General features: G+C 43.0%; 1 protein-coding gene across 3 annotated transcripts in view; it reads left to right on the top strand.

Annotated features, from left to right (window-relative positions):
• LOC115086762 (nuclear RNA export factor 1-like) overlaps positions 1–27,014 on the top strand; it is a 433,094-nt gene that overhangs the window by 391,056 nt on the left and 15,024 nt on the right. For all 3 annotated transcript variants that reach the window (XM_029593060.1, XM_029593058.1, XM_029593057.1), the window contains 2 exons: positions 19,445–19,517; positions 23,290–23,478. In XM_029593060.1, coding sequence (XP_029448920.1) covers positions 19,445–19,517; positions 23,290–23,478 — 262 coding nt within the window. The remainder of the gene's footprint in view (positions 1–19,444; positions 19,518–23,289; positions 23,479–27,014) is intronic.

Here is a 27,014-nt window from a genome sequence, read left to right as displayed (position 1 = left end):
GCTGACCGTTTGAAGAAAAAACTGCAAACTCTTGGTTGTAAGAAATGTAGAGAATACAGCTGGGCTTGGAAGTTTAAGAGCCACGCACTACAAGAAACCCTCCTAGTAAAAGGTTTCAGGGGAAGCCTGAATAACACTGGTGCTGATCTTAATTGTAGAACACTGAGCCCAGGGTATGAAGCTATGTCCACTCTCATGGTCTTGCAACACAGAAACATTAAAGTTCTGTCTGTAGGTAACTGGTGAGTGATAATGTGATTTTTTGGGACTTGTATCCACTAACATTGTCTGTTTTTGTCTGTGGAGTTAAAATATTGAAGCAATGTATAAATTTCAGCAGTTTGCTAAAGCAAACCTATATGGAACTGAAGGAATGTTCATGAACTGTTAGCTGTGAGCTTTGTAGATTCACAGCTTGAATAAGAAATGCAATATTGGTTGTGAAGAAGTAAATAAACTTTATGAAAGCGAGCTGGTTTCAAAGTGTGTTATATACTTGCCTTAAGGAAGAGGGAATTAAAGGAAAGGCCCAGAGGGGGACTGAGAGTGCAGGGAAAAGAGTACCTCAGACTTGAAAAGTTTTATTCTAGGCACTAGGTGTGTCACTACATATGGTAAGTCTGAAGCTACGGGAGGTAGATAAAGGGAGAAAGGAGTGGCCTTTTGTACTATGCATTAACATAAGGTTACATTTGAAGCTAGGGAAAGATCACCATTAGCACTCAAAGAAATATTGACAATAGAGTGTGTTCAGACACAGGTGACAATCATGGGAGAAAGCGAGCTAAGGGAGGGCCCTGGCATAATAGGGAAATAAGAAGTCCAGTCTTAATAGCCTTGATAGTGGTTGACTGACTGGTTAATACTGGCATAAGCTACTCTCCATCTAAGCCAGGACTTCTGATCAGCTGACCAATGGACTAGAATGCACCCTCCTAGAAACTGGTGTCGTACAACAGTCATGGACAGTATACGGGAGCAATCCAGATGACATGGCTGGCTCAGCAAAGTTGATATAGGATGATCAGCACCTTGATGTGCATGGTGTTAGGATGCAGCAACATTAGCATCCTTTCACAAGCAAATACCATGAGCACTGAGGTGATGATCATCCTACATCAATTTTGCTGGCCATCTGGATCTCTGACTCTAGACTCCTGAAGCAAGTTTTATTCTCCAAGCTTGATTGAAGCATATACTCAAGAGGAGAGTAGAGAAAGCACTTCAGACATATCTTCAAGGCCAATACAAATAAGTGCAGCATTGATACCTCCTCCTGGCAGACCTTTGCCCAGGACCTCACTAGATGATCTGCAACAAGGTGCAAGCATTTCAATATACTACAACAACAGCAGGTGGCAGAAATGTAAGAGTAGCAAAAGTAGTGTTTTGTGGGTAAAATCAAGAATGCAGGGCCACTCAGAATCACAGGTCTTTGTTGCGACAGAGTCTGTTACTCCTGGCTCAACCCCATTGCCCTTCTTTAGACTCCCAGATAGAACAATCCTTGACTGTGGCAGAATGCCAAACAGTGATTTTAGATGATAAAGTTATCTTTATATTTGTCGATAAATCAGGAGGCTTTGGCTGGGATACATATTAAAGTACCAATAAAAGAGATGGAACACATGAAGTTTTGGAGATCACAACAATCCTCCTTCAGATAATCCTTTAAAAAGTGTCAGTCTTTGTAGGCTTCAGTTTTCTCCAGAACCAATATTGTTGCTAGAATTCTTTTTCTTTTAAAACACCATAGACCCAAGTTGATCTTTGGTTTTACCTTCACTTTCTTGTAACCAAGGAATCATCAGTGTGAATCCATTGGTTTCTTGAATTCTGATACTGTTTTGCATCCACCAGTTCCACTGGGAGTCTCTTCCATAAATCCATCATTCTTTTTATGAAGAAATATTTCCCATTGTTTCACCTGAGTCCACCTCCATTGAGCCCCATGTCATAATCTGTTCTAGAAATGTTTTCCATTGAAAAATGCTTGCTTCTCGTGCATTATTTATATCCTTTATCTCTATCATTTACTTATCCTTGAGGGTTTACATATTTACAGTGCTGAAAACGTTTGTGCCCCCCCCTCCCCCCAAAGGATGATTTTGTTTTTTAGCACAATTTATACTCAGAACATGATTGGATCCTAATCTAAACCTTCATAAGAGAAAAAGATAACCCTGTTAATAAATAACTCATATGAAAAGAATGTATTTTGAATATTTATTCAACAAATAGAATCAATGTGAAAAAGTATGTGAACCCTGCATTTGGTATAACTTGTGGCACCTCTGTGTGCAACAATAACTTCAGCTGAACATTTCCTATAACTGTTGATCAGTCTCTCACATCTGCCTTGAGAAATTCTGATGCATTCTTCCATACACAACTCTTTCATCTCTATAACATTTGAGGGATTCTTTAAATAAACCGCTCACTTCAAGTCTTGCTACAGCATTTCAATAGGGTTTAGGTCATGACTTTGACTTGACCAGTCCTAAACACAAATCTCTTCTTCAGCTGAACTGTAGTAAATTTACTTGCATGTTTAGTGTCATTGTCTTACGGCATGACCCACTTTCAGCTCAGCTTCAGATCACAGATGGATAGCCAGACATTCTGTGCTAGAATTTTATGATATAAAGCAGAATTCATGGTTCCGTCAATGATGGCAAGCCATCCAAATCCTGATGCAGCAAAACAGCCCCACACAATGATACCTCTACCATCATGTTTGACATTCAGGATGAGGTTCTTGCTTTGCAAGACAATGTTTGTTTGGTTCTCATCAAACAAAATGTTTTATTATGACCAAAAAGTTCAATTTTTGACTCATCTGTCCATAGAACATTATTTCAGATGTCTTGTGGGTCATCCAGATGCTTTTTTGGGAACTTGAGGCAAGCAGCAATGTTCTTTTTAGAATGCAATGGTTTCTTCTTAGCTATCCTTCCATGAAAACCACTCTCATTCAGATTTTTCCCAATGGTTGACACATAAACCCTCTCATAACAGCAGCTAGAGAAGTCTTCAGATTTATAGATGTTAGTCTGGGGTTCTTTGTGATGTCATGGATGACTTTCCGATTTGCTTTTGGGATGATCTTGGCAGGATGACATTCCTGGGTAGAGTCACTGTAGTCAGCTTTTTCAATTTGTAGTCTGTTGGTCTGACAGTGGATGGATGGAGCTCCCACATGTTTAGAAATGGTCTTATAACCACTGTCCAGACAGATGAGCATCAACTACTCTTTTTCATAAGTCTTCTGAAATTTCTATCATGGCATGATTAGTTCCCACTAACTTTTATTGTGAAGACCAAACTCAAAACCTTTTGAACCTTTATATAGGACAGGATGTCCAAACTCATTCATGCAAATTTACTCTGCAGGGTGGTTTACCTGATACCCAGTTATTTAAGCACCCAATTCTAATTAGCCAATTAATTATGCTAAAGGATACTAAGGGCTCACTTATTGTTTAATGTTCAATGATTCTGAATTAATAATATTGTTCCTGCTTCGTACATTATTGTGACTCAAGTAACATGGAATTGTTTAATTTATGTCTTTTTTAGTGGATAAGAGTGATTTCAATTAAGCAAGGGTATGATGGTAAGAACTTGTACTTCTCAACATTATACTTGGGATTCACAAATTTTTTTCTCAGCATTATAGGTCCTTAAGTCTCATTTCATAGGTCTTATGCATACAGACTATGTACCATTTTGGACTGCTTCTGGACTGCTTCTACTCTGTGTATGCTTTTGAGGATATGGTTTCCAAAGGTGGACATAGTACTCCAGGTGTGATCTCACCAATAATTTTTACAGAGGTATGATCACATCCTTTTTGTCTGTCCCACACAGTTAACCCCTGGTGAAACAAGCAGTTTATTGAAACTACCTATGTTGTAAAGACCTGGCAGCAAATGGCTTAGGAAATGTTTACTTTGCTGAATTTTACTACTCATGCAGCCTTTAAAAGAGATTACGCTGGTTTACAAACTTTGAAAGTGATGCTTTGATAGAGTCGCACGGGTTCTATTTACTAAGCTGCATTAAGTCATTTACTGAACAGTGAACACCTATGCATTGATAATCCATGGTATTTGAAATACTACATTATTCTGCCTCTTGCACTGCGAGTATACTAATGAGCAAAGTAAATCTGCATGAATGAGTTTGGGCATCGCGTCCAATATAAAGGTTCAAACAGTTTTGCATTTGGTCTTCACCTTAAAAGGTAATGAGCAGGGGCAGTTCTATCATGAGGCAGCGGCCTTATGTGCCAGAATGTTGGAGTGACAAAAAAAGTGCCCCTCCAAAACGCTGCAGTTGCTGTCTCACCCTGCTTCCAAAGTCAAACATCAGATCAGGCAGGAATAAACCAAACCCCTGCCCAGTCCAATCAGTGGCAACACACATTCCTAACCCTGGGCAGCAGGAGTCACATTTATCCCAACGTCATTTCCTGCTGCTGTGGGGGCCAGTCTTGCAGCTTTTACCACAAGACTAGCTCCACAGCAGCAGGACATGACATTGGGATAAATGCGACTGCTGCTGCCATCTACCCCACAACTCAGCAGGCCGCTGTGGAGCTCATCCTGCTGGCAGCCTAAGAGAAGCAGAGGATGAGGTGGCCACCAGCAAAATTTATCCCTCTGGCAACCAAAGACAGGAGGAGGACATGGAGGCCACCAGCAGACCCCCATTCCACTGGCAGCAAAAGAGAGGAGGATGCATGATGGTTTGCAGCGGACCAGGTCCCGCTGGCGGCTGAATAAGAGGCCCAGGCCCTATAGGTGTCTGCTTGTGTGGGTGTGTATATATGTGGGGGGAGGTGACTGCCTGCCTCGGTGGGTAGCTGCCTGCCTGTATGTGTGTGTGTTGGGGAGGAGGGAGGTAAAAGTCTGTATGTGTGGGGAAGAAGTTAGAACCTGTGTGTGTTTGGAGGGGAGATGAGAGCCTGTGTGTATATGTATGGCTGGGTGAGAGCCTGTGTTGGATGTAGGTTGGTGACTGCCTGTGTGGGTAACTTCCTGAGTGGGTGGGTGAGAGGCTCTGTGTATGGAGGTGGGTGGGAGCCTGCGTGTGTGTGTGTGTGTGTGTGTGTGTGTATGTATGTATGTATGTATATATATATATATATATATATATATATATATATATATATATACACAGCTCTTCCCTCCCCCAATCCACAACAATCTCAAAGCAGCTGAAATTAAAACATCCTAGGTATGAAGAGTTGAGAGTTTTAAAACCCTTATTAATTTTATTATTAGATGTTATTTGATAAGTCTGCTGTTTTGAAATATAATGGTATTTTGGGAAATTTTATAAACATTTTTATGAAGTTTTAATTATTGGATTTTATATTAATCAGTTTTTAAATATTTATTCTCTTTATTAATATGGTTTTACTTTTATTATTGATGTATTATATTTCTTTATTTTGTTTGGTCTCTTATTTTGTCTTTGGTAAGGGCCTGTGTTCTATATGTGTGATCGAGGTGAAGAATTCTGCTAATGTAAATGTGATGTATTTTAAATGATGTAAGTTATAATATTGTGTGTGTTTTTTTTGTAAACCACCTAGATGGATGGACTCTTACCCCACAGTGCGGTATATAAAAAACTTTTAAATAAATACTGTTTAGTTTCTGATTAGCTGCTCATCTTGTTCTGTTTTCAGTAGGAGATGTATTAGTCTTCTAAGGCCTGATGTAATATTTACAGTGCTGCTCTTTCCTAGGTAGAGCAGCACTGTTTTGCTGTTTGAGTTCTGGGAGTTAGTGTTGATTTGATATGGCAGATGTTTCTTTTGGGAAAAACTATATTCTTGGAAGACTGCGTTCCCTGTATGTACCCAGATTAGTCCAGACTGCTGGGTTTTGCCTCCCTTCCAGCAGATGGAGACAGAGCAAAACTTGTAAGGCACCCCCTCATAACCTGGTGTGCCACCTGCAGCTCCCCAGTATTTCTCTGTCTCCAGTAGATTGAGGTGGTGCAAAACCTGCAGTCTGCACTTTCAGTTGAGGTGTAGGCTGCAGGCGGCGAGGCATATGGGGCGGATGCCTTATATGTCCCCTTATGGACATCTAGAACTATGGCGTCGGCAGTCTCCGCCAGAAGGCTTCTTTGGCTGCGTAATTGGTTCACTGAGGTCTCTTCCAAGGCCCAGTTGAGTTCCTTGCCGTTCAAGGGTAAGTTCCTTTTTGGCAAGGACATGGAGCAGTTGATTAAGTCTTTGGGTGAGAATAAAGTTCACCGGCTGCCAGAGGACAGACCGAGGTCCTCCAGAGGATTTCCAGCGGCCTGAGCCCGGTTTTGTGGCCAGAGAAGATTCCGGCAGAACAGGACCCCAGGGGTGACTCAGCGGCAACCCGTTGACATGGCCCGGAAGGGACGGTGCCAGTTCCGCTTCCCTTGGGGCCAAGTCAGCACAATGAGATGTGGTCGGCCCATTCCTCAGTTGCCAAAGTGGGAGGATGGCTGTCCGGATTTTACGAGGAATGGGTCAAGATAATGACAGACCATTGGGTTCTCCATGTCATAAGGCAAGGTTACGCGTTGGAATTTGCTCGGCCCATCTGTGACCTGTTTCTGGTGTCCCCTTGCAGTCCCCGCAAGGCACCATTCGTGCGCCAGACCCTCGACCGTCTCCTAAGTCTGGGGGCCATCGTTCCCATCCCTTGGGCAGAGTGTATGACGGGGGCGTTATTCCATCTACTTCATTGTCACCAAGAAAGAGGGGTCATGCCGTCCGATTCTTGACCTTAAAAAGGTGAACAAAGTCCTCAAGATTCCGCGTTTCAGGATGGAGACTCTACAGTCTGTCATAGCGGCAGTCCGCAACGGCGAGTTCTTGGCATCCCTGGACTTGACCGAGGCGTATTTGCATATAGTCATTCGCCAGGATCATCAGAGGTTTCTTCGCTTCAAGATTCTAGGCGCTGGGAGATTTTGTGGTTTTGTGTGCTGCCATTCGGCCTCGTGACAGCCTCTCGTACTTTCACTAAGGTAATGGTGGTAATCGCAGCAGCCCTTTACAGGGAGGGTGTGCTAGTTCACCCGTATCTGGACGACTGGCTCATCCGTGCAAAGTCGAAAGAGCTGTGCGAGGTGGCGGTCAAGAGAGTCGTGGGACTCCTGGAATCACTGGGATGGGTGGCCAATCAGGCGAAAAGCAGCCTTTTCCAGTCTCGGGTGTTGGACTTCTAGGGAGTTCAATTCAATACCCGGTTGGGGAAGGTTTTTCTCCAAGAGGGCAGGATCGCCAAGTTGATGCAACAGGTCAGACGCCTATTGTCTCTTCTGAACCCCTCCGTTTGGGACTACTTACAAGTCCTCAGTTCCATGGCATCCACCCTAAAGTTGGTCCCTTGAGCGTTTGCTCATATGAGACCGTTACAGAGAGCGTTACTTTCTCGATGGGATCCAAAGTCAGAACAGTTTCAGATCTCATTGCCGCGCACAGACTCCGCAAAATCAGTCTTGGATGGTGGCTGATCCCAGAGCATCTGTCTGATGGAGAGGATCTCGAAGTCCCTCAGTGGATAGTGGTCACCACGGATGCCAGCCTGTCAGGTTAGGGAGCGGTATGCCAATCGCAGGCGGTCCAAGGGACTTGGTCGATGGAGGAGTCACAATGGTCCATCAATCGCCTGGAGACTAGGGCGATCTGGCTAGCACTCCAAACATTTCTGCCGATTGCGCGCAATCGAGTGGTACGGGTGCTATCAGACAATGCAACAACGGTGGTCTTACAAGTTTGTCTCTGTCTTCATCTGCTGGAAGAGAGGCAAAACCCAGCAGTCTGGACTGATCCGTGGTACTACAGGAATGAAAATTATCAGGTAAGAACTAATTTTCCTGTAGCTTTTATTGGAGCTATAACATAGTAGTTACGGCAGAAGAAGACCAAATAGTCCATGGGTAATGTCCAAAAATATTGTATATGAGCTATTGAGACACTATAGGACCCATCTTTAGATGTGAATGTCTCGGATCTGACATCTGAAGAAGGGACTTATGTAGTTTTATTTATTTATTTTATTTAGCATTTTTTATATACCGAGGTATAGCAGAGTTGCCTTCACTCCGGTTTACATTTATAACAACCTGTTACATTAAAAAAATTTAAAATTTAAATTTTAACAAACTGAGAACTGGCATATAATATTGGTATAAACAAAAACAAGATATACCAAAGGATAGGTACACTGAAATATCTGAGTTCAAAACATAAAAGAGACATCTGTAGTTTGGAAGCAGGAGAGATTGTCATAGGGGGGGGAGATTGAATGTTAGAAGGCTATGGTATTATGTTTTAAGATCATTGTGCGTGCCGTCATTAAGAGATTGGCTGAGTAGCCAGGCTTTTAAGTCTTTTTTAAAAGATTTTAGGTTTTCTTGAACGGTTAGGTACTGAGGTAATGAATTCCATAACTTTGGGCTGATGATGGAGATGGCTCTGTTTCTGGTGGAAGAGAGTTTGGCGTGTGGAAGTGAAGGAATCACTAGTTGAAGTTTACTAGTTGTTCTTGTTGTACGAAGAGAACAATGGATATGAATGATGTCATCAAGGGCAGTGTAGTCTGCTTTATAAATTGATTTATGAAGTATTGAAAGAACTTTGAATTCTATTCTTTTCTCAATTGGGAGCCACTGTAGTTGGTTAAGAACAGGTGTAATGTGTTCAGATTTTCTTTTACCTGTCAGGACTCTGGCAGCAGCATTCTGAAGTAGCTGCAAAGGTCTTAAGGACGTCTTAGGTAAGCCAATCAGGAGAGAATTGCAATAGTCCAAACCGGAGAAGATGAGGGCTTGTAGGACGGTTTTGAAATCATGGGGGTGAAGCAGTGGTTTTAGATGTTTGATTACTTGTAGTTTGTGAAAGCCGCCTTTTGTTCTTGTAGAGATGTTTTTTATAGTTTAGATCATTGTCTACCCAAATGCCCAAGTCTTTTACATTGTCTTTAAGTTGGATGAGGGTATTGTCAAATTGAAAGGGTGGTATAGTTTTTTTTCCAGAGTTTTTTCTGGCGATTAGGATACATTCAGTTTTGCTCATATTTAAACATAGTTTAAGATGGATTAACATGTTTCTGATTGTATCAAGGTGTGAGGCTGCTCTTGACATTGCATCTTCTATGGTGGAGGAAATTGGAATGAGAATTTGTATATCATCGGCGTACATGTAGTATGTTATGTCAAGTCTTGATAAGAGATGGCATAAAGGAATAAGGTAGATGTTGAATAAAATGGGTGATAGTGCCCATTAATCAATAGCGGGATGTTTATAAGGTGTTTGTGTCTGTTTTGGAGATGAGGGTTGGTAATAGTCACCATCTTTGTGGCAGATGTGAACGTGGTTGAGAGAGATCCGGGTGAAGAGTACTAGCAGTTGAATGAGGCTGAGTGAGGACCGAGTGAAGAGAGCTGGAAGTTTAAAGAGGTCCGAGTGATGATTGCTGGAGGTTGAGTGAGGCTGAAAGAGGTCCGAGTGATGATTGCTGGAGGTTGAGTGAGGCTGAAAGAGGTCCAAGTGATGATTTCTGAAGGTTGAGTGAGGCTGAAAGAGGTCCGAGTGATGATTGCTGGAGGTTGAGTGAGGCTGAAAGAGGTCCGAGTGATGATTGCTGGAGGTTGAGTGAGGCTGAAAGAGGTCCGAGTGATGATTGCTGGAGGTTGAGTGAGGCTGAAAGAGGTCCGAGTGACAGTTGGTAGAGTTAATAAGATGAACATAGAGTTCTAAAATCTTTCTTCTTAATCTCAGTGGCTGCACGAAGGGGCGCACAAAGGGGCCTGCCCCTTTGTCGCGCTCCTTTGGCGTGCGACGCAGGCGCACAGCGCCTGCGGGTCAGGTAATTTAAGATAAATTCAAAAAATTCAAAAATCCCTCTCTGCTTGCGATTGGCAGCCCTTTGCTGGTGGGAGGGTCCCAGAGCCGCGCAGATGGGCGGTGCGGCTAGCAGGCAGCGCGATCGGAGGCTGGGCTCGCCGGGGGCAGTGTTGCCTTTTCGTTGGTAGGGTTGTAGTTTGAATTCTGGCATTTAGTGCTGTTTTTGGTATGGGAGGTTTACTATGTAGTAATTGTTTATTCATTGCTTTCTGAGGGCCAAGCCCACACCCATTACATGTTACAACAGACCTAATCAATCAACAATAAATCACATGAAACCCAATAGTAGTAAATTTAAGTACCGTATTTTCCGGCGTATAAGACGACTTTTTAACCCAAGAAAATCTTCTCAAAAGTCGGGGGTCGTCTTATACGCCGGGTATCGTCATATAGGGCACACCTGCTCTCTGACCAGTTTCTCTCAATCACACACATGCTCTCAATCAAATGCATTCTCTCACTTACACACAGGCTAGCTGGCTGGCTGCTTTTCTCTCTCTCACTCACTTCCTCTCCCCCGCCCCCCAAGTACAAATAGTAGCTGCAGCCCCCGCAGGCCAAGAAAGAAGAATCCCATCGGCCGCGGGAGGCTCATGGTGCTGTCTCCTTTCCCTATTATCAGCTGCTTCGATTGCTCGGGGGCCGATTCTGCTGTCGCCGCTGCTATTTTTTCATGCGGCACGGCTTTCTCCTTCCCGCGCACCGCACTGCCGTTGCCGCTGGGCTATCAGCACGTTCAAGCCCAGCGGGAACGGCAGCGGTGCAAAAAAAAAGCTGTGGCATCCGCGGCTGGCCTTTTCTTCTTCCCGCCCCCCCCCCTTTGAACCGGAACAGGAAGTGATGCGCGGGAAGAAGAAAGAGCCGTGCCGCGTGAAAAAATAGCAGCGGCGACAGCAGCATCGGCCCCCGAGCAGTCGAAGGAGCTGGTAATCGGGAAAGGAGACAGCAGCATGAGCCTCCCGCGGCCGATGGGTTTCTTCTTTCATGGCCTGCGGGGGCTGGAGGAGGAGGCTGCTGCAGCTACTATTTGTGCTCGGGCGGGGGGGGGGGGGGAGTGGAAGTGAGTGAGAGAGAGAAAAGCAGCCAGCCAGCCTGTGTGTAAGTGAGAGAATGCATTTGATTGAGAGCATGTGTGTGATTGAGAGAAACTGGTCAGCGAGCTCATGTGTGTGTGTATATGTGAGAGACAATGAAAGTGACTGCTCAGAGAGATGACTGATGTGTATGTGAGTGTGAGAGAGAGAAAAAGCATGGAAGTGAGAAATCTGGGTATGTGAGAAAGCATGGGAGTAAGAAGCTTGATTATGTGAGAGAGAGCATGGGAGCGGGAGGGCTGTGTGTGTGTGTGCGTGCATGAGAGAGAGACTGGTTGATAAGGTGACGGTGTGTGTGAGAGAAAGAGACTGGTGTGTGTGAATGTGAGAGAGAGAATGTGATTCAGGGAATGAGAAGCCTGTGCACGTGGAGAGCAAGCATGGAAATGAGAGAGACTGGTGTGTGTGTGTGAGACAGAGAAAGTGATTATGAGAGTGAGAAGCCCGTATATGTACGGTAAGCAGAACACGGGAGTGGGAAGCCTGTGTGTGTGTATGGCATGAGAGAAACTGTTCAGGAAGGTGTCTGGTGTGTGTGTCAAAGACTGTTTGGGAAATGATTGGTGTGTGAGAGACAGAAACTGGTCATGGGGGTATGACTGGTATGGTGTGTGTGTGTGAGAGAGACATGGTCCCTAAGGAAGAGGACCATGAGTATAGAGCTTAGCCATTACTGCTGCTTCTGGTGTGTGCTACGGCCTGCATGGAAGAGGAGTAGGAGAGCTGCTGGAGGGGGGTAAGTAAAGGTGGCTTTTAAAGTTTATTTTTCTTGATTGACTGCCATTTTAATTATTTAATATTATGTGAATTGTCTGCTTTTTTGAAATATTTTATTGGTGTTTGGAGAATGTTTAATAGTTTTTATGAGTTTTTAATTGTTGGATGTTATTCTGTTCATAGCTGTTTTGAAACATTTATTCTGCTTATTAGTATAGTTTTACAATTATTTCTGTGTGGGGATGTATAGCTGCTTGCTAGTTCTGTTTTCCTAATAAGAGGTGTATTGGTTTTTAGGGCCTGATATACGGTATTTGTAGTGTTGCCTTTTCATAGATAGGGTTGCTCCTGTTTGAGTGTAAAATTATTTTTTTTCTTAAAAATATGTATAAAAAAGGGGGGGTCGTCTTATACGCCCAGTCGTCTTATACGCCGGAAAATACGGTACTGTGGCAGTATACAGATATGACAGAACAGAATACCAAAAGTACTGTAAGATTATGGGATAGACGCTTATTGTGAATATTGACCAGTCATAATAGGCTTCATCGTATGAGCACAATTGCTAGATGATTTGCCTTATTTTTAATCATTGGTCAAAGTCCCAAGTAGTGGATCAATTTTTTTATGATATTTTCATTTGCAATGCGTGTAATTCATGCAATTCATATAACTTAGCTTGTGAACATCGCTGATGGTGTGAAGGCTCGGAAGCCATGAGTTGTCAACACGTCCGACATGGGTCCATGTTTCGAACGCTTGCTGTTCTTTGTCAAGGGCTAAAGATCAGCGTCTAAGAGATAAAACCAATGTTATCTCGGGGTGAATATAAAGAATCACAACAATCAAAAAAATTACCTTCGGTGGGCAACATGTCAATGTTAAGAAAAACAGCCTGACACTTACTGTATTTGTAGTCCTTCGAGATTAAAGAATTCAACAATGGTGTTTCCGCGTTCGTTTCCTGTGATGGCGCCAGAAGTGTTGTCTTAATATATGCAAGAATGACGTGGGGAATCGCAATCAATTCCCCACGTCATTCTTGCATATATTCTTGCATATATTAAGACAGCACTTCCGGCGCCATCACAGGAAACGAACGCGGAAACACCATTGTTGAATTCTTTAATCTCGAAGGACTACAAATACAGTAAGTGTCAGGCTGTTTTTCTTAACATTGACATGTTGCCCACCGAAGGTAATTTTTTTGATTGTTGTGATTCTTTATATTCACTCCGAGATAACATTGGTTTTATCTCTTAGACGCTGATCTTTAGCCCTTGACAAAGAACAGCAAGCGTTCGAAACATGGACCCATGTCGGGCGTGTTGACAACTCATGGCTTCCGAGCCTTCACACCATCAGCGATGTTCACAAGCTAAGTTATATGAATTGCATGAATTACACGCATTGCAAATGAAAATATCATAAAAAAATTGATCCACTACTTGGGACTTTGACCGATGATTAAAAATAAGGCAAAATCATCTAGCAATTGTGCTCATACGATGAAGCCTATTATGACTGTTCAATATTCACAATAAGCGTCTATCCCATAATCTTACAGTACTGTTCTGTTACAACAGGCCTAATGCCATATGGGTTCCATGTATCTTTTTTGTCTCTAGGGTAAAGGAAGCAAGACTTCTGTAGACTGGGGAGGGCGGGTGGGCAGTACATGTGGGAAGGGACAGGAGGACTGAAGGGAGTAAGACTGAATCTCATGCTGTGAATGTCACTGCATACTGAGAAGAAAAGCAGTGGTGGTTTTTGTGGGCTGCCCGTGGGATTCCCACCCTTGCAGGCAGATGAGAAGAAAGAAGGCGGTGGTGTTTGAGTCCTGCCTGCGGGGTTCTCACCCCGCAGTGGGCAGAAGAAACATTGAGACCAGGTATTAAAAGAGGAAGGTGAGTGAGAGAGAATGTTTTCTTTTTCCATCAGCTCAGCCCTCTTCCCTCCCTTACAGGCCGATACAGTACAGTGCGCGCCGGTGAAGCGCACTGTTAGCCCGGGTTTGGACGCGTGTTTTTGATGCGCTAGCTTTACCCCTTATACAGTAAAGGGTAATAGAGCATCGAAAACGCGCGGCCAACCCCCCCGAAACTAATAGCGCCCGCAACATGCAAATGCATGTTGATGGCCCTATTAGTTATTCCACCGTGATACAGAAAGTAAAATGTGCAGCCAAGCCGCACATTTTGCTTTCAGAAATTAACGCCTGCCCAAAGGCTGGCATTAATTTCGGCTGGTTCTAGGGAAGTGTACAGAAAAGCAGAAAAAACTGCTTTTCTGTACACCCTCTGACTTAGTATCATAGCAATATTAAGTCGGAGGCCTCAAAAGTAAAAAAAAAAATTAAAAAGCGGGTCGGAAGACAGATGCTCAATTATGCTGGCGTCTGTTTTCCAAACCCATGGCTGTCAGCAGGTTTGAGAACAGACGATGGAAAAATTGAGTGTCGGCTGTGAAACCCATTGACAGCCGCCGCTCCTGTCAAAAAGGAGGCGCTAGGGACGGGCCCTAATTTGCATAGGCCACCCTCCTGAATCGCGCACCCAGGAGAGTGGCCTGTTTGCTCTCCCGCGCGTTTTTCTGTATCGGCCTGTTAGTGGGAAGAGGAGAGTGAATGAGTGAGAACTTACCCAACCCCTAGGTCAGCCTTGCTTCCCTTCCTAGAGGGAAGGAGTGGCTGAGCTGGCTGAAGGGGAAGTTCTCACTCACCCTCCTCTTCACTCCCCTTCACGTAGCTCTACTCCCCTTACCTTCTCTTCTCATTAAGAAGGAAGGGAGTGAATGAGTGAGCAGGAGGAGAAGATCGGGAGAAAGAGAGAAGGGGGAGGGAAAGGGAGGAGGTATGAGTGAGGAGAGAGGAAGGGTGACGGTATGGGGGAGGGGATGGAGGAGGTGTGGAAGAGAGAGGAGGAATAGGGAAAGGGAGGAGGTGTGAGGGGGTGAGAGGGAAGAAGGTGTGGGGGAGATGAAAGGAAAGGGAAGAAGTGTGGAGGAGAAAGCGGGAGGGGAAGGGAAGGAAATGTGAGGTGAGGACACGACAGGGGAGGAGGTTGAGTGAGAGGGAAGAGGTGAGTGAGTCAGCTGCTTTGAAATCTTTTTTTAGTATGTTTTTACTATTATGATTGATATTTCTTGATTATATTGTTTTATGAGGAATGATGTTTCTGTTTTTCCATTGTTGTACTGCATACAGAGCCGGATTTTTGCGGTTTACAGTTCAGTTTTTGTCTGCATTCTATTTGTACTTTAAGGTCTCTTTATTCTGTATTTGGTGAGGGTCTGTCTGTGTTCTGCATGTGTGACCGATATGAGGTATTTTGCTAATGTGTAATTTCTGTGTAGGGGTCTATAGCAGCCTGGCTTGTTCTGTTTTCCTAATATTAGTGTTTAAGGCCTGGTGTTATATTTGCAGTATTGCTTTTTCATTGATAAAGTTGTTGCTGTTTGAGTGCTGGCAGTTGGAGCTGTTTCGATATAGGAGGTTTACTATATTGTAATTTGTAATTCAGTTTACTCATGGCTTACTGAGGGCCAAGCTCGCACCTATAGCACTTCACAATAGGCCTAATACCACATGGGTTCCAAGTGTCTTTTTTTTTGCAAGGTTTTCTGGTTGGCACTACAACAGTGCATGTAAGTAAAGACTTTACTTTCTCTTGTTTCATGTAAAATCTGTTATTATAAATGCATGGGGTCATCTGCAAGGCTGTTAATTTCACCTAGGGGTAATCCGCAAGGCTGTTAATTTCACCTAGGGTGCCTAATACCCTTGCACCAGCCCTGAGAGTCATATACACAGTTACATCATTCACCCATCTCCAACTTCCCTAGGGAGCAAATGCCAGGGAAATGCCAGATTCACTGACGATCAATCTTTGCTGCAATATAGACCTCACAAGGACAATACCAGATTGGTATGTGTTCTAAAACAAACAATGATGGCTCCATCTATAGCAACTTCAATTCGTAAACATTGGCACATATTAACTTTACATGATGCCTTTAAAAAGCCTCCATTTACTGCCATGACCAGGGGTGCTAACATTCGAGATCAAATTGTGCACTCCCATTTTGCAGATCCTACAGTACAACATGGGATGGGTTATCACCATCACTGTAACAGTTGCAGTTTATGCAGAGTAACATAAAGGGTTTGGAGTGGCAAGATCCGGTGACATGATACCTTGTAAAGAGACAAAATAAGTCAGATTGTAATTCAACTAACATGGTATAAGTATGTGTTCCTGTCCGACGCTGTAGATTGGACGTACTACATGCGCCGTGAAGACCAGATTGATCAAACATCATTTTAGATTACATACAAGCAAATTGGAGGTGCCAATGGCACAGCATTGTGTAGATTATGCCCATACATTTGAGCAATTATGTTGGACGGTTATTGAACAAGTTCAAATGCCAGCACGAGTTGGTTATTTAAATTCCTTTTTGAATTACAGTGATTTTTTTTTGGATTTTCACTCTGAATACCATGTCTCCAGCAGGAATGAATGAAGAATTGGATTGGTCAACTTTGCTGTAAGATGAAATTTATTGGAAAGTATTGGGACTATTTCATTGGCTATTGTTTTCGTACTAGTGATCCTGATAGGTTGTTTCCAGTCACATGGGTTTGTTTAAATGGAAGCCATGAGGTTCATTTGAATGAGGCATAAGGAGATGCCAAACAGGGAGATCTAGTCCGAAGTAAAAGGGTTGAAGTTTTCATGGATTCATCACCATTCCCTAAGGAAGGATTTTCATCCAAAATGGGGCCACGTTGGGTTTAGTAATCACTCTGAGAGATATCTATTTAAAAATTCTATGAACATGCAGATTGAACTTTTTAGTAAAGATTAACCACAACAGAAGTATAAAATTTTTATCTCATTGAACATTTTATTAGGATTAAAATCTTTATATTTGTTAAAAAAAAAAAATTTCAAAAAAACTTTTGTTAAATAGACTGTCATGACAAAAAATTGTTTTAGGTGGTTGGGAGGATGTTGTTGATACAGTAGTAGTCCACAGTAACCTGGATGGTACTGTAATTGGACCCTTTGTGAAACTACTTGGGTACTTGCCAGGTTCTTATGGCCTGGATTGGCCACTCTTGGAGACAGGATGCTGGGCTTGATGGACCCTTGGTCTGACCCAGTATGGCAATTTCTTATGTTCTTACCACTTTCCATCACATATTATAATTTGTTTTGACAGCTTGTTTTTTTGTCCACTCGGTTAAGTGGTAGGATGTATTATTATTATATTGTCACTCTGCTATGGAGTTTTTCTATTTAGGGGAAAGTTGGGAGGCAGGTGGTAAGGTTCCTGCCAGATTCCTATGTTGCAGCAAGGCTATTAACAAACACGAAGAAAAGAGACCACATTACTCCAGTATTGAAATCATTACACTGGTTGCCATTAGAGTATAGAATCAAACATAAAGCATTATGTATAATACATAAGATAATATATGAAGACAAAAACAAATGGCTGAACTCTACCATCAAGCTACATGTGCCTCAAAGGGATCTCAGATCCTATAATAAAGGATTATTATCAATACCAAATATAAAATCAGCACGCCTGAGTGAGGTTAGAGACAGGGCAATTTCGGTCGCAGGACCGAAACTTTGGAACAGCTTGCCTCCAGAGTTGAGAATGCAGGAGGATTTAAAACGATTTAAGAAAGATCTGAAAACCTGGTGCTTTCAAGAAGCTTATGGAACCGAGATTTAAAAGATCATTGAAAGCCGGACTCCACATGAAATTTTTCCTATTTTTCTTATCTATTGAGTTCCTCTCTATTTTATCCTTTTTTAGTTTTTAAGCTTTTAATATGATGTTTAACTTAACTAATTATTCTTATTGTTTTATTAATATTGTATTTCATATTTCTTACTTGTTTTAGCTACATTGTAAACCGTAAAGATAGAATCATGTGTTCTGACTCATGGTATATAAGAAATGCATAAATAAATAAAATAAATAAATATCATTAGCACTCTTATCTGCCATGCCTCTGAGAATCCTGACTCCGTATACTCCCTTTCCCTAGCATTTCAAATAGCTAAGAGGGCTATATGCAGAGGGGATCCCCATTTTTTGCTTTCTCGCTGATCTGATTTGTGCCGGGCCGTCCTTGCCTCAGGCAGCAGATTGTCAAGAGCCGCCCCTGTTATTGGGAACTCATCATGCCACAATCGAACAAAGTTTAGGAGGACATACACAAAAGAGTAGTTGGTGCTCACCTGTCTGGACAGGGATTATAAAACCATTTCCAAACATTTGGGACCTCATTCACCCACTGTCCAACCAATAGTCTACAAATGGAAATGCATGCTAATCAGCTCATTACTAGTCTAATACAGGCAAATCAAATAACGTGTCTTGCCTCAAAAATCCAAGCCACATTATTTGATTCAAAATTAGAGAAATGTTAAATGCAAAAAATTGAAAGTGGAAGAAAGTGATTGAAAGGGTGTTTAGTAATGTGAATCGTAACAGGTTAAGAAAGTGATGAGGGAACTGTAACTCTAAATATTTTTCTTTTGTCTTCCACTTTTTAATCTGTTTCTTCTGTTTACCAATGTAGAGAGCCTAAAGTTGTTTTTATATGATTGTGTATGTTATTATGTAAACCATTTCTATAATTATTAACTGGTAAGCATTATATATTGCAATTCGCTTGCAATAAAAACTATTGCAATTCGCTTCTCTTTGGCCTTCCATATTCATCCATCAAACCCCTCCAAATGCTACAGAACTCTGCAGCCAGAATCCTTACCAATACGAATAAAAGAGATCACATCACCCCCATTCTCAAGCTCCTCCACTGGCTGCCTATAAAGCAAAGGATCCTATATAAAGTACTCACCGTAATTCATAAATCCATTCACAATATCTCTCCTCTTCAATTATGTAACCAACTACGCCCTCACTCCTCCTCTAGACCCATCAGAGGAGCATATAAAGGCACACTCTATGTACCTTCAACAAAATCCTCGCATCATAAACATGCCATATCTACAGCAGGCCCCATTCAATGGAATGCGCTCCCACCAGACATTCGGCTTGAGTTCTGCCACTCTTCATTCAAAAAAAAACTTAAAACCTGGCTCTTTAGCCAAGCTTTTCCAGGACCATGATCATCATTTTTTCCCCTCCAACCAGCAAGAACATATCTTCTTCACAAACCCCCATTTTCCATACCACTACCTACTTCGGTATCTAATCTCTTGCTGCAGGACACTTGAGACTTTCTCACTTATACGTTATAATTTTTATGCTCAATAAGACCTGTCAACTTAATTGTTTAAGTCTTTTTTTTTTTTTTTTTTTCTCCTTTATCTTTTGGTCATCAATGTTACAACGTTATTGTTAAATTTTGAACTTATGTACACTGTTCCAAGTTTCATAACCTTGTTCTATGTAATGCCTTTTGGCAATTTTCATGTTCTGTTTCAATGTAAACCGATGTGATCTTTATTTCATATAGGAACACCGGTATATAAAAATCTAAAAATAAATAAATAAATATATAAATTTATTAAATAAAGTGTCTTAAATGAATTGGGCATTTTCATATGTGAGTTGGAATTGACATTGTGGAAAAAGTGTCCATCATAAAATATTATTTGGGGTGCATAGGATTATTAAATGAATTCCTAGCATTGCTTACTCTTTAATCTTGTTTGTCTTTAATTTGCTCTAGTTTATGGAAGATGGAAAGATATGTTCAGATATTTTTGCAGAGTCTTTGTGCTAGTTCCTGCTGCAGAAGGATGGTAAGAAGACTTTCTAATACTGTGCAGAGTAATTTCTCCCATTATTAAGGGCCTGATTTACAGGGAGGATAGCTTTCAAATGACCGCGTGCAAGTCCATAAACATATATATATATATATATATATATATATATATATATATATATATATATGGCCGGGCACAGATCTACCTTTGTATTTTATAAACCACTATGTCCTATACACATTGCTTATAAAATATATGTAACTCTACCCTAAAACATTTGTGTGAATATATAAGTAAATAAACTGGATAAGTTTTTATTTATCCATGTAAGTGGCGACAAAGCCGCCACTTTACCAGATAAGTCTTAGAGCTAATTATCCTGGTAAGTCTTAGAGCTAATTATCTGAATAAATAAGATAGTCAGATAAGTCTCAAATAGAAGTACTTATGTGGCTGTCTTACTTAGCTGGATAATAGGCTCTAGTTGAGATTTATCTGGCTACAGGTCGATACTGTAAGGCCGCGTTAGAAAGAGTGCGGCAGTGCCGGGCGCACCCTCGTTCCCCGCACACACAGTTCACTTCACATACCGCTCGAAACTCTATGTAAATTGCTTGCAAATGCAAGCCGTGTCTGCGAAGCGTTAGGGAAGCATTAGGCCCGCGCAACCCATTTTACTGTATAGGCGCAACCCATTTTACTGTATAGGCGCTTAAAAAGGCGCTTAAAACTTACGGGCGGGAGCTGGCGGGCGCACGTTCGATCCAGGCGCCGGCGGGAGCCGGCGGGCGGGTGGGCGCCCATTCATCCAGGCGGTGGCGGGAGCCGGCGGGCAGGTGGGCGCGCGTTCGATCCAGGCGGAGGGAGCCGGCAGCGAAAGCGGCCTCCGGCAGCACCCGCCGACAGTGAATGAATGCACGCCTGTGTACGCCCGTGCGATTTCGGCGCTCAAGGCGTGACGTCACGACGCTTGACGTCACGGCATGTGACATCGGCGTTCGCTAATGCACTGCCTTGAGCGCCGAAATTGCACGGGCGTACACAGGCGTGCATTCATTCACTGCCGGCGGGGGCTGCCGGAGGCCGCTTTCGCCACCAGCTCCCTCCGCCTGGATGAATGCACGCCCACCCGCCCGCCGGCTCCCGCCACCGCCTGGATCAAACGCGCGCCCGCTCGCCGGCTCCTGCCGCCGCCTGGATGAACGGGCGCCCACCCGCCCGCCAGCTCCCGCCGGCGCCTGGATCAACGCGCGCCCACCCGCCCGCCAGCTCTCGCCGCCGCCTGGATGAACGGGCGCCCATCCGCCCGCCGGCTCCTGCCGCCGCCTCGATGACCGCCCGCCCGTGTGGAGATGGGGGATTCGGAAAGTGACAAGGTATTTATATATATATATATATAACAACTTTATGCTGCAAATGTTAGTATATATGGAGGTCGTCCATAGTGCAGTCCGGTACGTAGCTGTTCGAACACCACACTAACACCAGGTAGAGGGTAGGCGGTAAACTAACAGGTTAAGAACGCGGCAAAATAGCAGGTTACAAAGGAGATAATCGGAGCGCGCGTCACATTATCGGAGGGGAATAGCTAATTCGTTCATTAAATAGCTAATTCGTTCATTTACATATCATATACATGCTGGGTGCGGAAAGGGTTACGCGTCTGTTTCAAGAAGCGCTAAGGACGCGTGAAACTGGAGACTATCGCAGGATCGCCTTACGCGTCCGAATTGTGCGCCCACAGCGGGTTACAGACGGGAAATCTCCAACCGCACGTTACAGTATCGAGCTGTTAGCCAGATAAGTAATGCCTTTTAAAGCTTATCCATCAAAGCTACCACATAGCTATGTGAGTTGGAATTTATATGGTTGAGTGGCACAGAACTGCTGTACGCAAGTCTTTTTTTTTTTTTTTTTCACTTTATATTTTAAAAATATACGTGGAAAATTTACATGCAAAATTAAAGTAGTACTTATCCTGGGATTAAATCACTTTCTACACGTGCAAGTCTGCAAATTTTCTAACATACATGCCTGCATGAAATTACCAGTTTTACCAGTTAGTCTGGTTTGCTCAGTCTTTCTTCAGGTCATTGAGATCCTTCTGGTTCTTCGGCCTGAACTTCCCCCAGCTCACCCAGTCAGTTCTTCACATAAAGAGATTTAATATCACTTACATCAGATAATGAGCAGGTATAAGGATACTTGAGTAAACTGCCAAATCTACACATGCAAGTCTCTTATAAAATAGCAACTTACAATGTGTACATTTTGGGCCTGTCCCTAGACCGCCCCTTCTTTTCACACAAACCCTTATTCATGCGTGTATGTTTGAGGTTTATAAAATGGCATATACGCAAGTACTTGCTATTTATGTGCATATATGCTAATCTTTACGTATGTAACGTTTTGAAAATTCATCTTTAAGGCTTTTTCCCCATTTCATGTCTATGGCCCTCCTCCTCCTGCTACTACTGCTTATTTCTATAGAGCTTCTACACAGATGCATACCTAATGATGATTGTGCCTAGTGTGTATTACACTAACCTTTTAACTATTAACATATAGTAACATACGGGCCGATACAGTAAAGTCTGCGGGAGAGCTCTCCTGTGCGCACGATTCTGTATTTAAATGAGGCCCGGTGGTAAAAACAGGCAAAAGGAGGCGCTAGGGACACTAGTGCATCCTTAGCGCCTCCTTTTGGACTGGACCGGCGGCTGTCAGCGGGTTTGACAACCAACGCTCAATTTTGCCGGCGTCGGTTCTCGAGCCCGCTGACAGCCATGGGCTCGGAAACCGGACGCCGGCAAAATTGAGCGTCCGGTTTTCGACCCGACAGCCACGGGCCGACTTCAAATTTTATTTTTATTTTTTTTTTTACTTTTTTTACCCTTCGGGACCTCCGACTTAATATCGCCATGATATTAAGTCGGAGGGTGCTCAGAAAAGCAGTTTTTACTGCTTTTCTGTGCACTTTCCCGGTGCCCGAAGAAATTAGCGCCTTCCTTTGGGTAGGCGCTAATTTCTGAAAGCAAAATGTGCGGCTTGGCTGCACATTTTGTTTTCTGAATCGCTCGGGAATACCTAATAGGACCATCAACATGCATTTGCGTGTTGAGGGCGCTATTAGGTTCGGGGGATTGGACGCGAGTTTTCGGCCCCTTACTGAATAAGGGGTAACACTAGCGTGTCGAAAACGCGCGTCCAATGGCGGGTTAAATGTACTGTATCGGCCCGATAGTAATGAAGGCAGAAAAGGACCGATGGTCCATCCAGTCTGTCTAGCAAGCTTCTTATGGTAGTATCTGCCACGTCATGCAGGTTACCCTGTCTTTCTCATAAGGGTAACAACTGCCGCAGCATGAAGTTATTCCCCTAAGCCTTATGATAACCCATAAAAGGTTTACTGCTAGCACATTTTTTCTGGGTGATGAGCCTCCTTGAAAATTCAAACAGATCTGCTTGACGTGCTTTGCTTATGGACTTGGCCGTAGAAGAAGTCCTTTGCTTTTTCCCTTAAGTCTTCGTATCAGTACCCTAGACAGTAAAAGTCAGGGCTCATGTTTGTTGTTGTCTGAGTTCAATTCCTCTTTCCCCCACCTCCTGCCAAAGTGGAGAGCGATGTTGCAGTTGCATCAAAGCTTATTGGTTAAGGGTAGTAATCCCATGCCTTCTGTTAAGGGTAGTATGATATCTTAGTGGAAATTATGGCTCGTGTGTATCAGAAATAGTAACTTTTTGGTGTGCTAGATAAAGATACTTGCTTTTTGATGCCAGAAATAACATATATATATTTCTGTTTTAGTGCCCAAATTATGAATGACCAGCTGATGATAATGAACACGCCGTGTAAGGACTTTCAAAAGATCTCATTGCAGCCTACACAGCCTCTTCCCAGTATTCAAAATCCAATTTCAACGCTCAACCCTCAGACTGCAGACATTGTTGCTGCCTTTTCTAAGCACACTGGAATGAATCCAGTGTGGGCACAAAAGTAAGGTCATACACAGTGAAATGAAAAGATAATTTGCAAGGCAAAAGTTTTACATTTCCTCGCACAGTACAAAAAAGTGACATTTTTCTTTTCATAGATCAGATAATACAGTGACATTTTTCATCTCCTAGTATGCATATTTTAAAAACATGTTTTCCATTTAACAGGATAGTGACACACAACTGCATCATGTGCACACTTGCCTCCTCTCTCCAGCTTACATAATTGCCCAACCGATTGTTATTTTTCACTGTTTTCTACTTTCTGTGTTGTTACTTTAAACGTGTGTTGCTTGCTAGGTTATACAACACTTTCATTCTAATTAATCGGCATTTCTTTAGATATGGTTTTACATCATTTGACATATACTTTACCACATATCAAACCAGTTCTAATCTTAAATTATTAGGTTATACCACATGGCATTACCAGCTTTCAGTTGTCTTTATTTCTACATATAAAATATGGGAACCTGCATTGCTTACCTCAATCTGAGCTAGAGAGTTTTTCCAGAGTTTAGTCAGCTCAGGAACTGTGAGCAGAAGGTAAAGCTTGCAGTGAAATTGATTGGCTTAGGATTGCATGAGCCCTGCTATGGATGCTGAAGCCCGAGAGTGTTTCTATCATGGCAGCCGCTAACAGCATTCCACTCCCTATAGGCTTGAAGGTTAATGGTGACTTAAGTAGCAATTTGGGAAAATGACGTGTGGGACCCGGCACGTGCACATGGACGCAAGTATTTTATAACATGCACACACATTATAAAATACATGGACCGCGCACACATACGCGCCAGATTTTATAATCTGCGTGCATGTGTGTGGGCGGCGCACGCAAGGGGGGGTAGATAATTGCAATTTCCGCGTGGCGACACATCTAGGCCTTCCCCAGTTCCCTCCCAGTCCGCTCCAATTAAGGAGCGGACTGGGAGGGAACTTCCTTACCCCCTACTCTAACCTCCCTTCTTCCCCTTCCCCTCTCCCTTCCCCTTCCCCTCTCCTCCCCAACCCCTAAATCTACTTTTTTTTTTTTTATCTTTGTTGCTCAACTTACTTCAGCTCCTGGGCTGAAGTAAGTTGTGTGCGCAGCAGCCAGCCAGCGCACAAGGCTCCGGGATGGCGAACAATGACGCTGTCCTGGCCCGCTCCTTCCAAGAGGCCCGACACTTGAGCGTGTACCGGCCTTTACGTGCATGGCCGAGCCTCTTGGAAGATTCACCCAGCGCACGTAAGGCCCGGCCAAGCGTGTAAAGGCGGAATTTATGTGCACCAGGCATTTAAAATCTGCCCGTAAATGAGAAGTCAATCAAAGTGCAGGTATCTACATTGAGGAGGGTTCCGCCATGCTTATAAAAACAATTCGAGCCTTACAAAGGAAAGGATACAAAAGCCATCTTTGATACATTTGACACCTACTCCAGGCCTGCAGAAAAATGCAATATATGAAAGATATATATTTGGCTGCTGCTGCAAACAGGAGGGTGAATCCATTGACGATTCCTAAGGACAAAGGTTGCACCCACTCTTGTAATCTCACATTTCATATTGTTCAATGGGTAAACCGTTGTGATGGTATTACTAAACGACAGTATAGAAAAGTTGTCAAATAAATAATAATCTAAAGTTGTGGTATAGGATGTTTAAAAAAAATCCAGTCTCGTAAATGTCATAATAAACATGCAATAATATACATATGTAAATTTTGGCAATTCAGACCTCCTACTTTCTGGGGCCACATCAAAGTATGCAATGATATCCTGGAATAGGTTGAAGCCTGGAAAGGCTGAAGAGGTTAGGGCTGTTCAGGTTGGAAAAGAGACAGCTGAGGGGGGATATGATAGAGGTCTTTAAGATTATGACAGGTCTTGAACGAGTAGATGTGAATCGGCTATTTACACTTTCAGATAATAGAAGGAGTAGGGGGCATTCCATGAAGTTAGAAAGTAGCACATTTAAGACTAATCGGAGAAAATTCTTTTTCACTCAACGCACAATAAAGCTCTGGAATTTGTTGCCGAGGATGTGGTTAGTGCAGTTAGTGTAGCTGGGTTCAAAAAAAGGTTTGGATAAGTTCTTGGAGGAGAAGTCCATTAACTGCTATTAATCAAGTTTACTTAGGGAATAGCCACTGCTATTAATTGCATCAGTAGCATGGGATCTTCTTGGTGTTTGGGTAATTGCCAGGTTGTTGGGGCCTGGTTTGGCCTCTTTTGGAAGCAGGATGCTGGGCTTTATGGACCCTTGGTCTGACCCAGCATGACAGTTTCTTATCTTCTTATGTACCCCTGGGCAGACCCTGATGCTCAGCTGCTTCCTCGGACCACTGTCAAAGTTGAGGCTACTTGAAATGTGGGGGAAACGCTATTTCATATGAGACCAGTAATTGGGAAAAGATCTCCGCCTCCCACTTCCCGCTGGATTACAGTTGGGCAGGGTATGATCCTTCCTGGTGAAATTAGTCATGCTACACTGTTCGCACGGATGCCCGGGGGGGGGGGGGGGGAACATATCCCTGTTTTGATCCAGTGACACCCCAGTATGGATCTCAGTTTCGGGCCTTTACACAGCTCGGACAGAGTGGAGACCAGACACATAAACATCACCTCACAAACTTTATACTTGTCATCTTATTATAATGTCTCCCGACCTCTGAGACTGTAATGAGGCTAAGACTCAAGGTTAGTGGAGCTTCAACCTTCAATGTACTTTAACACTCGTTCCAGATACCATCCGACAAGCTCCTATGTGCCTACACTCCAGTGTTTTCTGACAACGCACCGCACACCAAAAAAAAACTATTGTTTTCCTGGAGATTTGGAAGTGCATCACTCCCTAAATGCATGGCTCCTCGTTCTTTTTCCTTTTTTTGTTTTTTGTTTTATTGAGTTTTGCAAATATATACAACAATTAAAGTGTAATGCAGAACACAGTAGCAATCAGTAAACAATGGCTATTATGTCACTTCTCGTTCTACAGTAACAAAATTTATCATTAAGAACTCCCTTCCCTTCTTCTCTAACCCGCCTCTCCCCTCCCCACATTTTAAGGCAGTTATTGTCCATCCTCTGTTGGTTGCGCTAGGAGTAAACTTCTTAATACAGTTGTCTTGTATGTAGTCTCACAATATACAGTCAGTTGTTCACAGCCAGGGCGGAATGATTCTTCATCAACCAGTGATGTATCCAATGTGGTGAGTAAGGCATCAAACAACAATACACCCCCATCTTCCCCGCTTGTTATCGGTGTAGGTTTCTCAAAAGTCACAGGATATCAGTGGTAGATGTACCTATAGTCTCGAATTTAAAGGTAGATGTCACCAATTCTTAACTATTACAACTTGGAGGTCGTAATGGTTTCCATACCAAGATGTGGGTAGACATGTTCTCATGCTGTTCTGCTGTTAAGAAATCTAATCGACGGTGAATTTGTAATTTGGTTAGTACCTCATACAATATTGGTATTCTTATAGATTTCCAATGTTGGGCAATCGATATGCTGGAGGCTAACAGTATGTACGTACTTAGCCTTTGTTGGTGT

The sequence above is a fragment of the Rhinatrema bivittatum genome, chromosome 3 (genome assembly GCF_901001135.1).
Source record: "Rhinatrema bivittatum chromosome 3, aRhiBiv1.1, whole genome shotgun sequence".
NCBI classification, from domain to species: Eukaryota; Metazoa; Chordata; class Amphibia; order Gymnophiona; family Rhinatrematidae; genus Rhinatrema; species Rhinatrema bivittatum.
This window is presented reverse-complemented; position numbering and strand designations above follow the sequence as displayed.